The sequence below is a fragment of the Battus philenor genome, unplaced genomic scaffold (genome assembly GCF_028537555.1).
Source record: "Battus philenor isolate CCGP_79_NKW_IND1 unplaced genomic scaffold, ilBatPhil1.0.hap1 SCAF_6, whole genome shotgun sequence".
NCBI lineage: Eukaryota > Metazoa > Arthropoda > Insecta > Lepidoptera > Papilionidae > Battus > Battus philenor.
This window is the reverse complement of record NW_027181726.1, coordinates 10738859-10752317: the sequence shown is the minus strand read 5'-3', so window position 1 is coordinate 10752317 and position 13459 is coordinate 10738859. Positions and strand designations below refer to the sequence as shown.

General features: G+C 35.2%; 1 protein-coding gene across 5 annotated transcripts in view; it reads right to left on the bottom strand.

The window, feature by feature from the left end:
- Nucleotides 1-13459, bottom strand: part of Rbp6 (RNA-binding protein 6) — a 511568-nt gene that overhangs the window by 12614 nt on the left and 485495 nt on the right. For 3 of the 5 annotated variants that reach the window (XM_068773329.1, XM_068773331.1, XM_068773333.1), the window contains 3 exons: nucleotides 8521-8605; nucleotides 6473-6505; nucleotides 5500-5580 (listed from right to left, as the gene is read on the bottom strand). In XM_068773329.1, the coding sequence (XP_068629430.1) occupies nucleotides 5500-5580; nucleotides 6473-6505; nucleotides 8521-8605 (199 nt within the window). Of the gene's footprint in view, nucleotides 1-1490; nucleotides 1661-5499; nucleotides 5581-6472; nucleotides 6506-8520; nucleotides 8606-13459 lie in introns of those variants that run through there. The other 2 variants (XM_068773334.1, XM_068773330.1) reach the window with 2 other exon arrangements.

Genomic DNA, 13459 nt, shown 5'->3' with positions numbered 1-13459 from the left:
AATTAAAAAAAAAGAATTCTGACCCATCCAAACACAGCACCCTCAGGTCTAAATCGGCAATGTCGCCGAACGCTAAGGCGTATCTATGTACTAGTATATAAGAGGAACTAAGAATTGTCGAGTAGCGCGAAATAAAGTGGTACAGCGCTCCGACCTAAGAAACAAGCTCTAAACGATACAATTACTAACACAGTTAACGGTCAAATATCTTAAATTACAAATGGAGTTGGCACTGTTGGCGACGCGCAGCTACTCGCTGCCGAGGCACCTAATTATTTGTATTTAAGCCGACGGTTGTGTGACCGTGAGCCTTTCCGTTATAAGGCGTTAATTTGTTTTCGAAAAAACTGTGATAAATCATTAAATAAAATTACGAATACGAAAGAACAGTAGAAATAGGTTGTGATTTAGCAATGTAGTTGGTAAATAAGACAGAGCTATGCAAAGTCGTTGTGTGTATGTGTTCGGTCGCGGGTTGCATTCTGAGGGCGGGCGTGTTGAATTTGAGGAATGTCTGAGATGCGGTGGCGGGCGGCCCGCGGTCGTACGTGCCTTGGCACCATCGGGAGCCGAACCACACGGCGCACGCAAAACTCGAGTGCTTTACGGACCGCAAATAACCATAATGCCGGCCTCTAAGTGCGAGTTACACTGTTCGCTTATATGCTTACCGGGTTGTTGTGTAGACGCACGCCGCGTACACCACCCTGCTTTTGCCGCGTTGGATGAGTCAGAAAAAAAAGAGCCGTTAAAAACGTTCAGATTGCATGCGTGAGTGCTCAAAACTTCTTTGTATCAAATAACGTTGAGTTCATTGCAAGCTAGCCAACTCCATGCTAACACACTATCTCTTCTAGTTTATTACAGTCGCAATCGATATGCGAATGTTAAATAAATTAGGTCGCAATCGACCCCGACATACGTAGAAGTGATCAGTTGGTCAATAACGATAAAACTTTTTGCTTATACAACGGCTTTCTTTATTTTAAAATATAGCGGCTTCACAATATCATAAACCTTAAGATTAGAGTATTTAAGACGATATGTCGAAACAGCAATTAGAACAATACTAGACTTAAATATATAGGTTTTAATACATTAAAAATTTGACAAAAGGGTTACACAAAACTATGTAAAGACTTGTGCAAAACGCTCGATAAGTACCTAAAACGATATTTCATATTTGATTGGAATTACTTCCTGAGGGAAACCGCATTTTTAATTTATTAAAGTTTAAAACTTAAAAAACTTTACTTAGACCGTGCTACAAGGGCGTACCTAGTCGGGCGAAACAGTGAGCACACGCATCTGCGAAATCGAGCTACTTTTTATTAAAAAAAAATAATCGGGTATTTTGCGACATTGCATTCCTCGCTCTTATTACGTGCAGGGGAAATTAAAGGCGTTTTACTAAAGAGAAGTTCAAATTTAGTAAAGAGATTTATTTAGTTTTCGTAAATTTCCGATTGCTATAAACGGTTATTCCGAGTGATAAATTGGTTTAGTGGTGTTGAGCGGCGGTAGTGATGCGGCGGGCGCGGCGAAGGTCCTCCGGGGCCCGAAGGCCCGCGAGCCTACGAGGTCTGCCCGAGAGCACCCGGGTTTACGTACTCCGCACCGACCAAGAGTCGACTTTCCGGCGGTATTACTCCCACTACACCTGAAGCAATAAAATAAAAAAAAAGCTACAAAGCCGGCAGCGGAACTTCACCGACGGCACCGTTGAGTTTAAAAAAAAAGATAAAAAAACAATCACCCAAAAAGAGCTCATACATAAAGATCGCATTGCGACTTTTCATAATTAACGTAGCAGTCAAAATAAAAAAATAACGTTTTCCAAAAGAAAACCATTACTAATAAAAGAAGACCTCCCTATTCTACTCTATCATCGAATCTTTATGGGTAAACTTTAAATTGATAGTTTTCGTTGGTTTGCTATTACTGAATATATTTAAACACGCACAGAGTGTTAGGCGTCTTTGTTTTGGTACTAGTAAAACCCTATTTGCAACACGCACAACCACGATGCAGGGAAAAAAGGGAACAACATGTTGTTATTACATACTGATTCAATAATAATAGAAGTTCAGATAGCGTTACTTACTGAATAATTTACTTCGTATTAGTATATTTAAGCACGCAATAGGATAAATTACAGGGCACATTTTGAATGGCTAAATATCGCATATTCGTTAAATACACTGAATAAAGGAGAATCAGCTTTTGAATCTTACGTTTAACGGCATCACACGTCTTTATATTTATAAGAGTATTCCTTACCGTATTTGAAGCTTATAACGTATGACTAGTTTAGAGGATGGCGATACGGACGGTCGCACAAGTAGCGATTTAATGATTGAATTTCTTTAAACTTATTTACGTAATAATTTTGATAGAATATCTTAATTTTGACGAACGTATTCATGCGAGGCTAGATTATGAAGCATCGATCTATTGATTTCTTATCGGTTAGCCCATAAATACTTAATCAATGATCGTAAACCGTTTTATGATAAAATTTAACACGAAAAAGGTGACGTAAAATATACGTATCCAAAAATAATTCACAACAATAACGATAAATATAAATATCAATAACATCATTGTTTAAGCAGTGTAAATATTTAAAATATATACGAGAAATAACTTTAAAACTAAAAGTATTACTAATTAAGTATACGTTATTAAGTTTAGCAAATACTCAATTAGGTAATAAAATAACACATTTGAAGCTCGATCTTATAATTTACTTTTTTTATTAATTATAAATAAATAAATGAAGGTCTAAACTATAACTAGAAATACAATTAACTACAAAAATGAAATTCTATGTCGTTTGGTAATTCCTACTCATCCTCTAAACTTAGTAATTAGAGACACTATCGTTTAGTAATCTATATTTCTTATCTAGTATAATTTATCCTAATTTCCTACTTGCAAAAGTTGACCGAACACAACATTATCCTATAAAGTAATGAAAAATAAATCAAAAAAGTTTGACTAATTTATTGTCCCTGTTAAGACACAGGATTCTTCTCAGGGTGTATTGTAAGATAGTATAAATGTTATTACGGAAACCTCTCGTTGATATTTTATAACATTTATATTGGAATCAATAGTTTCTATGTAACTCAAATTGTTGATGTTTTTTGGATATCGCAATTAAACTATACAAAGGTTTATATAACTGGTCATTTCGGTAGTCTGTAATATATATAATTATAAATCTCAGAATATTAATAAAAATTAATTAAGTTCAAGCAAGTTTTACATGTAAATAAAAAGAAGTGTTAGATCTCGTTAACCCAGTGTAAAGGACCAAAAAAGTGTTTTCGTGTTACAGTTGTGTCCGGTCTTAACTATACCTATGAAAATCCAAATTCTACTTACTACCGCATGCAGTCATATACTTGCATGTATGTTAATAATTTAAACGCTATTAATTATTTTATGTCTAATTTAATAAAATGGAAAGAGTCGAAACATCTACCTACTTCTATATCTATTTTCTATACGCTATTCAAGTTCTCTAAATATTTTCTGATCAAGATATCGTAATAGATATGCAATTATAGTTAATTTCGCCGCGGTTTTCTAATGAACGCCATATTCCTATGAACCTTTTATTGCCTACAGATAAAAAAAAGTAAATCACACGGTAATTCCAGATCGTTCCAGTAAATAATGGTTATAGGGATAATAGTATAAGTAAATTTAAATGGAGTTCGAATATTTGTCTTGTTAAAAGAGAATGCAAAAACGACGTATTTAGTTGTTTTATAGGAAAACATGACAGCGCATGAAATTTTTAAATTAATACGTATTAAACTGATGGGGATAATATTACATGAAATAAAACCGTGGTATAGTTAAAGACAATTGTCATTAAATAACAAAAATAATTCTGTGATGATTAGGGAAATGTTATGCATCATTTTACAAGAACGTAAGTTTTCTTAAAGTCATTAAAATTGATTTATTGTTACTACACATGTAGGTTCACTGTTACAAAAGAAAATTTAAACGAATCTGAAACTAGCAGAACAACGCAGCTATAGATATTTGAATAGACAGGTGAGTCGCGTTTCATAACGCCATTAATTTGAAGGCTTTGTGCGTACGTACACCTGCGTAATTACTGAAGCGGGCCATTGTTCCATTACGTTTACAATTGAACTATCGTGCACGTTTTTTTTCGTAAACGCCTGAAACCTATTTCGAGCGTTCTGCGAAATATAAGCTACGGAGCAGAATAATTGATTAAAACAAAACGATTTGCGTGAAATAAAAATATTTCAGTCGAAAGTCTATTTAAATAAATAGATGATTATTTAAAAATAAGCAAACAGCGAAAATGAGTAATTTTATTATGCACATCGTGACTCTGTAATCAGATCAAAGAGTTACCTAATATCGATACGAAAAAATAACATAAACTTATTATTTCAATTACGGCAAGCTGAACACATTGCGAGAATAAATACGAGAAAGCTATTTGACCAGCTGTACCCAGCCCCACACTCACCGATTGGGAAGCTAACAGATGCGCCCGAACGAACCGCAAATTTTTTTTTGTTAGTTTCTCATTAGATAAAACAACAATCTAACCACAAAGAGTAATAACGGTAACGAAAAAATTAATATTCAGGTCTAATTCGACGGAATCGACGAAAAGCCTCTGAAGCCTACGTTTAATTAGTGGAAATTCTTTTTCGTCCTTCCAGAGATTTACATAGAAGTCACCACAAAAAGGACGTCACTTTCTCAGTACTTTTATTTGAATCTGTTTAAATCTCTTTTAAAGGCTTTCACTGTTAATGAGGAGTGGGCGATAGCACGGTACTATCCGGCGCGGCCACGGACCCGGCGGGGATGTGGCGGGAGACCGGCGCGAGGGGGACTGGCGCGGTTGTCGGGATGGGGCGGCGAGCCGCGCGAAGTCGAACGCGATATTTGTAAGCAAGTATTTACTTGACGCCTAGCATTTGAGAATGGTTAGGGCAAATCGTCAGTAAACATGAAGCTAGGAGCTCCGTTTGGCCGGAATATCTTGGCAAAATTCTGCAAATAAACAGCATATAGAATTTCTCAAAACTTGGACGTTTTGTAATTGACAGCATGGCAGATTTATCTAGATGGCTCAGTCATTGTTAGAGGTGTTAACTTGTTAGCAAAGTTGTTAGGAGAGTTCACACGAACTTTTGCCGTTGCCTTAGCACGAGTTGGGAAGTAAAGACATAGTCACCGTAGCTATAGGTTACAAAGGCGTATGCGGTGTTAAGGTTTAAAACGATTGGAGAGTAAGTCGGTAAGCGAATTAGTGCCGATGTCGTATCGTTAGCAGTTAGTAGAATGCATTGTCGCCGGCGCGAGTTCACAGATGCATGGCGTGTACATTGTAAACCCCACTGAGCTCGAGTGGGTGGTATGGCAAGAGTGTCGCCAGGTGGTGATAGTGGTTTCCGGAAAGTTGGTGGTGCAAGCTCGCGAGGGGATTACCTGCTGGGTATGGCAGCCCGAAGCTAGGATAGCCCGAATAGCTACGTCCAGCCGCATAGGCGGCGTACGCTGCGGGAAAACCTGTGAAACAAACAATAACACATTATTCGCAGAAAAGCCACCGCTTAGAAGCGTTGAAAAGCAGGGTTAATTATCAGATTGCATGTTTTCCTTTGACGCCGTTTCAATACAATTGTTGTAATTACTGAAGCGCCGATTATTATTTTTGATCGATTTAAACTTTGGCATGGAACGCGTGTCCTAATGGCCCAATTCCAAAATAGTACAATCGCATGGGTATATGTAAAATGTATCATACAAGTTTAGCGCTACCTCATTTTGGACCATGTCCAGTTGATATTTCGTAAACATCGTTAAACGTGCTATAGGAAGTATACAAACAAAGATTTCAAAATAAAAACGAAAGATGTTTCTACAGTGTTCCGTTGTTTTAATGCTACGTTATAAAGAGCTATACTAATTAATTATGACTTTCTTCTACAAATAAAAATCTACAAGAGGTTGTTACAACAGATCATGTATGGTATGTATAGTTCAGAATATGGATATACATTTTATTTAAAATGTAAAAGTGCATTGCGTATTTATAAAATGAATGATGGCCAAAGCGCCGACGGAGACTGATATGATTACCACACCGGATCGTTTATCACATTATTGCCAATCAAAATAGTGTATCTGTCAGACTCCGTTATCCATCACGGCAGATGTACGTGCATTTTGCGCAATATCGCAGTGTTCAATAATGGGTTAATAAATTACGTATTTTACCTGCTAATAGTTTAAAATGATTCAATTAGACTATGCTGTGATCCGTTTTGGTATGCAATGTTAATCTGATGGAATTTAAAACGTATGATTCAAGAAAGTTTCCGGTTCGGTGCGACACATGATTTAGAGAATAGGATAATAGCAAAAATGGAGGATGCTAAAAATTAAAAAAGGAACTTACCGTCAGGAAGAGCACCCAATGACCACATGAAATCTAGAAATGTAAAAACATTTACATAAATTGATCGATTCTTAAACTTTACATTAATTATGTGTGAACATATATTCGTTACATCTTTTAAAGTAGAGTGCCACGAGACACTATTTTGCTTGGCGAATTTTATCTAGCACAAACACTTAACGTAAAGTATATTGGATGAAACTTATATCATATAGCTAATTTGTAAACATTCACATTCCTAACAGTTCACTACTAATAATATGACTAAATGGTATTTAATGGGGTATGTTAGTTCATATATTTATCACCGTAAATGACAACATTACATTTTTATTTAACACGTTAATCTATTCTACACATTGTTAGTCTAAATCTAAACATGTTAAACAAACAGACATCTTTAAATGTTTTAGAAATGATATTTATTAATCTAAATTCTACCATAAATTTCTAATATATATAGTTAATACAATTAATTCTATTAGTTAACAAGAAACTACAGATATATTGTACAAAAATTAAACTTGATGAAATTTTCACCGTTAAGTAATAGACATTATTTAAATGTCATAAAATTTAATCTAATATCAACACAAACTTTGGTTTTACTTAAGCCCTTAAAATAAAATAAATAAATATTATAATAGTAAGAATAAATAGTAATCTAAATGTTCCTAAAAATATACAAAAAGTTTAGTCAATAGGAAAACCTAGTCTATGTTCGGTAAAAAATAAGGAAATGAATAACTAAACATCTCACAAAAATCTGTAACATTCATGGGTTATAAGTACCTCTTTTCTTCCATTGATAACATTTTTGAAAAGCCGACATCAACTCGAAAAGCTATTCATAGTTAAAGCTAAAGAATGTAAAAGAATATATAAATTTAATAAAAATAGTTATAAAGATACTGCTCAATATAATCCTCAAACAATAAAGTGCTAGACTTCAAAGTGCTAATCGGTATAGTCATATAACATGGATGGAAATGTAGAAAAATTGGCAAGAATCAGCGGAACCGGTGGATCTTAGTTAATATTCCACAACTTAAGCTACTTTAAAAATCAGAACATTACCAGGCTCATCTCTATTAATTCTATCTATTGTAAAACAAATGGAATTAAGCGCCTACTACCTGGTACAAAAATATCGCATTCTATCAGCCCTACGTAAAATTGTTCCAGATTTTTCTTCTACTATTTTATAAAATCAGATTTCGTTGTTCTTTCATAAAAACGCATTCTATAGTCTTACTAATTTATCTTGATACAAATTTTGTTACCTTTCTAACTATCTTTTTTCTAATGGCGATTACTAAAAATAAGACACTTTGGATATTATCGGTTTCCTTACAGTAAAGTTTGAAATCTCATATTTTGGAAGGAAAAACAATTGGAGTATAAATGGTAGGAATGAGGTGGGAATTACAATAACTACGGTCTTTTTTATCGAAATGTGCGGAATTTAATTTAGACAAACATTATTAAATGTCGGTTAAAAGGAGCAACTGTTGAGTTTCTGGCCGGCTATTCTGAACAGATCAACATTCTGAGCCGGTGGTAGTATGTCTTATAATCTTAGAATAAGAGACGATTTAAAATTGCGTGTAAATGTCTACTTGAATAAATATCATGAATTTGAATTTGATAAAGAAATGTTTTAAGGTTGAAAGGCCGAATTCAGTAAGGGTGAGTGGGATGTTGCTGGAAAAGAATCGTGGATCAGAGAGGAAGAGGTGTTGGGAGTGCAGCATGGGTCAATGGAGAGTAGAGGGTGGGAATGTCCAGTGCGTGGGCGCCGATGAGGTCAGAGACGGAGTAGGCGAGAGGGGGAATAGTGAGGGGCGCGAGCGTAGGCCGCGGTGGGCGGGGAGGGGGGCGCAGTGCGGCCAGCGCGCGGCGGTATGCGGCGTGGGCCGCGTGCACGGCGCCGGCACCCGCGCCCACGCTCGCGCCGGTCACTAGCAGCTGCGCCGGTGCGTGGACGGGGTAGGGAGCGTAGCGCACACCTCCGGCACCGGCCGCCACGCCGCTACCTAGCAACTCACCGTACGCGCCGCGACCGGCGGCTCTCGTCTTTGCCAGGTTCGCCGGGAGCATCACTTCTTTCGGCTGAGCCTTTTTGCATTCCACCTACGAAAAATACATTTATTAAAAATTAAGTCATAAATGATCAGTTATTGACATAAAATCTTTAAAAAGGTTAATGTAGTTCATTTGTTATCAGTTAATTATTAGTACAGTACACTTAATCCAAAATCAGTGGTTAAAGAAATAATAAACAATGCAATGATAATATAGTAAGAAAAAACGTTTTCAAAATTCAGATTACTACAATTTATTTTTCCTTACTATCTGTGGAATTATAATAGAATAAACATATTTATGTAACATATTTCAGAGTGATCTCTTTGTGAAGGGTGATTAAAGGAAGGTGTAAAAACAGTAAGAGCTTTTTAGTGACAAATAACCTATACATTAAGCCCTTTAAGCTTTTACACCTATAACTGTTCACCTTATATATGGTGGCAACATTGTTACCGGTTAAATATTACGTTTAATTAATATATTTGACAAGTTTAACAATATGGCTGTTTGCAGTACTTCTGTTTTCAGTATCTTACGCCCCTCGGCAGGGCGAAGGGCAGGCGGCAAGTATAAATTACCCAATCTACGCTAACCCAAGCCTCTAGCAATAGAATTTTCGCAGCCGAGTGGAATCGTTACACAAAAGTAGATATTTTACATCGCCTTAAATTATGTTTGAAACAGCCGAAGGGATCAATTTATTAACTTTCTTTTTGATGCTTGCTACGAAAATTATAACGAGTTATATCTATAGCGAGTATAGTACTAATGGCATGAACATAGATTAAATAAATGACAAATACCGGTTATATAGATAAAAGCAAATCAATTTTGTTTTAAAATGGAACGAATAAATAAAAATGTTCACCATCAGAATATGAAGTTTAATATTAAATATATTCTGAGTTCCGTGGACAATTGCTTTTATTTCATCGAGTGTAGGTACGAATAAAGTACATAAAGCCAAGTCCACATTTGTCACGCGAGTGTCACGGGCCGACAAATGAAGGCTTTGCCGCGGAGTTCACGTACTTTGTGCATTTTGCACAACTTTCCACCCAGTCGTAGAACTGTATAATGTGCTTTTGTATTGCAGCGCGAAAGTACCGACGTATTATTTTTAGACCAAGTTTGGAATGTAATATTTATAAAAAATTTTATGTTAATATTAAACAACTAAAATATTTAAAGGAAGACAATAAATGATGTTTTATTTTAAGATTATATATCCGAGGAGAGAACATGTCTTTGAGAAGTCTCGGAATATCTCTACAAGAACGTTTCAAGGACGTTTAGTCCTTGGAAGAACGAAAGTAACCGATATAGCATAGCAGATTGGCAAGTTAAATGATAGAACGTTGCTAGAGTCTGAGAGATTTGAAGTCGAGAACATGGAATGGCAAGCGCGACGAAGGATGCCCATCTACAACGTAGACAGATGACCTTGTTAAGGCTGCTGGAACACGTTAGGTGAGGCTGCTTCCTAATTGAAATCTAAAGGAGAGGTATATAGGACAGCACAAGGATACATCAGTGGATCTACATCGTTTATAATAATGGTGATAATAAAACAAATAAAATGTTGAAATTCCGCCTCAGTTCTGAAAATCGCATTAGAAAGAAGGAAATGATTTCGCATTTAGAGTACCATCCATAATACGAAAAAATTCAGTCGTGGATCCGATGTTAATTGATGTCGCGTCGCTGGCGAGCGAAGTGGGAAACAAAGGTTCACAAACAATTCGCTTCGGAGTTCGCAATCCCGATCAAGCGTTCGAAATCGCGACGCAGTTTAATGACACGAAAAATAACAAAGGTAAATTGTATTTAGCCCCGCTCGGTAGGCACGCCCTCGGGCCGATATATCGATCCGCTTCAATCGAATACTATTCGACACCGATGCAAAGATTTTAACAGACTTAACACGTATTAAAATAATTTCTTTGTGCCGTGTAACTTAATAGTAATAATAAGTAAACGAATAGAAAAATTTTAATTGTTCACAAACCATATCCACGATTTCATGCATCAATACTTTTGTCAAATATTCGCAAATGGTGGTGAATTAACACGAATCTGAACGCAGTCATTAAATTTACGCTCGAATATTTTTTGAGTGAAAACCTTTTAAGGTAAAACAAATTCATACGCGAATGTCAATATTATGAATGAAGCACGATGTGAGTTTTAAGAGCAGTATTTTTTGTGATTTCCATGAAAATTTGTGTGTGTAAAATCAATTTATTTTATTTATCGGTCACTTTAGTATTTTACGAATTTATATTCCTATTACAATGAAAATCAATAATTTAACACGGAATGATTTTATTTAAAAATTAACTACCCTAATACTCTTCGCAGTTTAAAATACCAGTCCCTTCGCAATCTATAATAAAAAAAAAACATTTTTCACAGAGAATATTTTAATGTCTCATAAAGAAACAACTATTAGTAACAAAAATAAGTTTTGTATTTTACTTACAAAACATGTTATAACATTTTCATTGCAAAACTTTATCTTCTAGGATACCTTTGTTTTTTGGTTTTAATTGACGTCAAATGTTTGACTGCTAGGGATAGATAATTTAATCCGTGGTTTGTATGGAACGAGGATGGTTTTCTTCATGAAAACCGGCAATAAAAAGTAAAAAAAAAGATGAATTAGTCTGACCGTTCTTGAGATTTGGCGACTTTTTCAATTTATATGTAGATTTTGCCAAAAGTTGTAAAATTACAAAATTGTAAAACAGGAATTATAAAGATGGTTTACTTTTAGGTAAATATTACCAAGTATCGAAACTATTAAAGTTTAGTTTTAACTACTTTCCTTTTTATTATTAAGTTATCTACGTTTTATATGCGTTTGTTTTCTAGGGAAGAAATATCTGTTGCTTTGATACTCTTGTGCTGAACTAGCGGGCACATTGCCAAATAGACAACGTTCATAAGGGAATAAAATATTGCAGCCAGTTATAAACAAACATAAATCACACATTCCAAATACTTTGCTCATAAACGCTTAATAATTATTATTGTTAACCATTTGTTGAAAAACTAAGATGTTACAAGCAATATTACAAAGTTTGCCCGCATATTAACATTATTTAAGGAAATCAAGGAGTAGCAACGAGCAATATTCCACAAGTAGATTATTGTACGAGTAACGTACAGGCATATTTACATACGTATGTACGTGAGAGATAAACGCAGACGGCGGAGAGAAAGGGTTGGGGGAGGAGAGAGATAAGTTTATCAGAGAACCCTCTCGCCTTGGTATTGACACAGCGTCGCAAGCCTTGCCCTGATTGCCGTTAAATGGAAGTTAGGGCGTGAGAACTTGAGAGTACGTAAAGGCATAGCGAACTAACCTAACAGATATAAAAATTATCGAACGGAAGTTGCCGCCTTCAAAAATATTGTCAGACAATAGACTTTGTATATCAAAGTATTTTTTTAATAAGGCAACTAAATCGTTTTAATTTATAAGAAAGTATATTTATGTTCGACTTGCTTAGTTTTTTTTATATTAAAAGACAAATACTATTTCGTTCATGTTTACATATTTTGTTTAAAAAAACTTTGTAATATTTAAACACGTAATTTTTTTGTGTAGACAAAATAAAATAAGCTGGATGAGTTACCAATTTCGGTGTTAATTTTATTTTTGATAGTACACTGGACTAGTAGGTGGTCAGAGAAAGAGAGAAAGGATAATGACTGAAAATTTGGACTCCATTAAATCAAGTACAGCCACAATTGAAATTCTTGAATTCTGAAAAAAGTCAATTTTTAGTCTACAGTAGGGGTGATCAATGTAATTTTTCTCGATAGAATTGTTTTCTGATATAAAATTTTAGAGAATGGCGCCTTGGGTACTGTGTTGAAAAGTATATTAAAATATCTCTACTTAAACAGATGATAGAGTACGCATACAAAATTAAAGCTTTCATTTCAGTGTTTGAAGACCGTGCGTAGACATGAGATCGACCACAATTATTATAACTTGCTTTTAAACTGAAAAAAAGAAAATAACTAAAACCCACATCTAAACGCAAAGCATCGCGAGAAAAAATGATTTTTCTTCTGGTTACGCAGTTAAAAAAGAAAATATCAGAAAATCAAAATCCATTTTTCCAGTACAGATGTTAAATAAAAGAGACGAGAAACAAATCTTGAGTTCAACAGGTCACGAATAATGAACACTTCACCGGGATTTCATTCAATATTTACCTCGCTGCTGTTAATAGGAACAATACTAGTGTAAGAGTACATTTTCTGTAAATTTTCCACCGAGTACGTTAAAGTGTCGGAGTGTTTATTTAGAGTGCGCCATGGGGGCGGCAGAGGCGATGGGCCGTAATGCGCAAAATTCAAATCAGATATGCGATCGACTCGTCGTACATCGCCGTCGCCGATAAGCGGCAACGTTACCTGCAACGCTCTGCAGATAGCCCCCCAGCCGTTTATTGCGAACGTATTTCGAACGATTTAAATTGAAGCGTTATAAATCTGCAGATGCGGCAACTTTATGTTACCGTAAAATCTAAAATTGTTTCGCTAAAACTGCCTGCGAATTTTTATATTTTATTTTTTGACTATCAAAGTTTTAAAGTGTAATCTATGAATTATTTTATTTAACCCATTTTAACGTGTTACGATACATTTGATCAACACATCAAAATATATTTTTTTCACATACAAATAAATTTTGGATATTAATTTATAATTCAATTATTTTTAACCAATTTAACTTTTATTATTTACCAAGAAAAAAAGTTTATCTTTCAGTAGACGTCCATTTTGTTCGGAACCTATATTACAGGCAAGGGTGGAGGGTAGTTAAATCAATATTAGTTTTAGACGGTTAGGCAGCTTGTGACTTTGCGAAAACTTAATCGC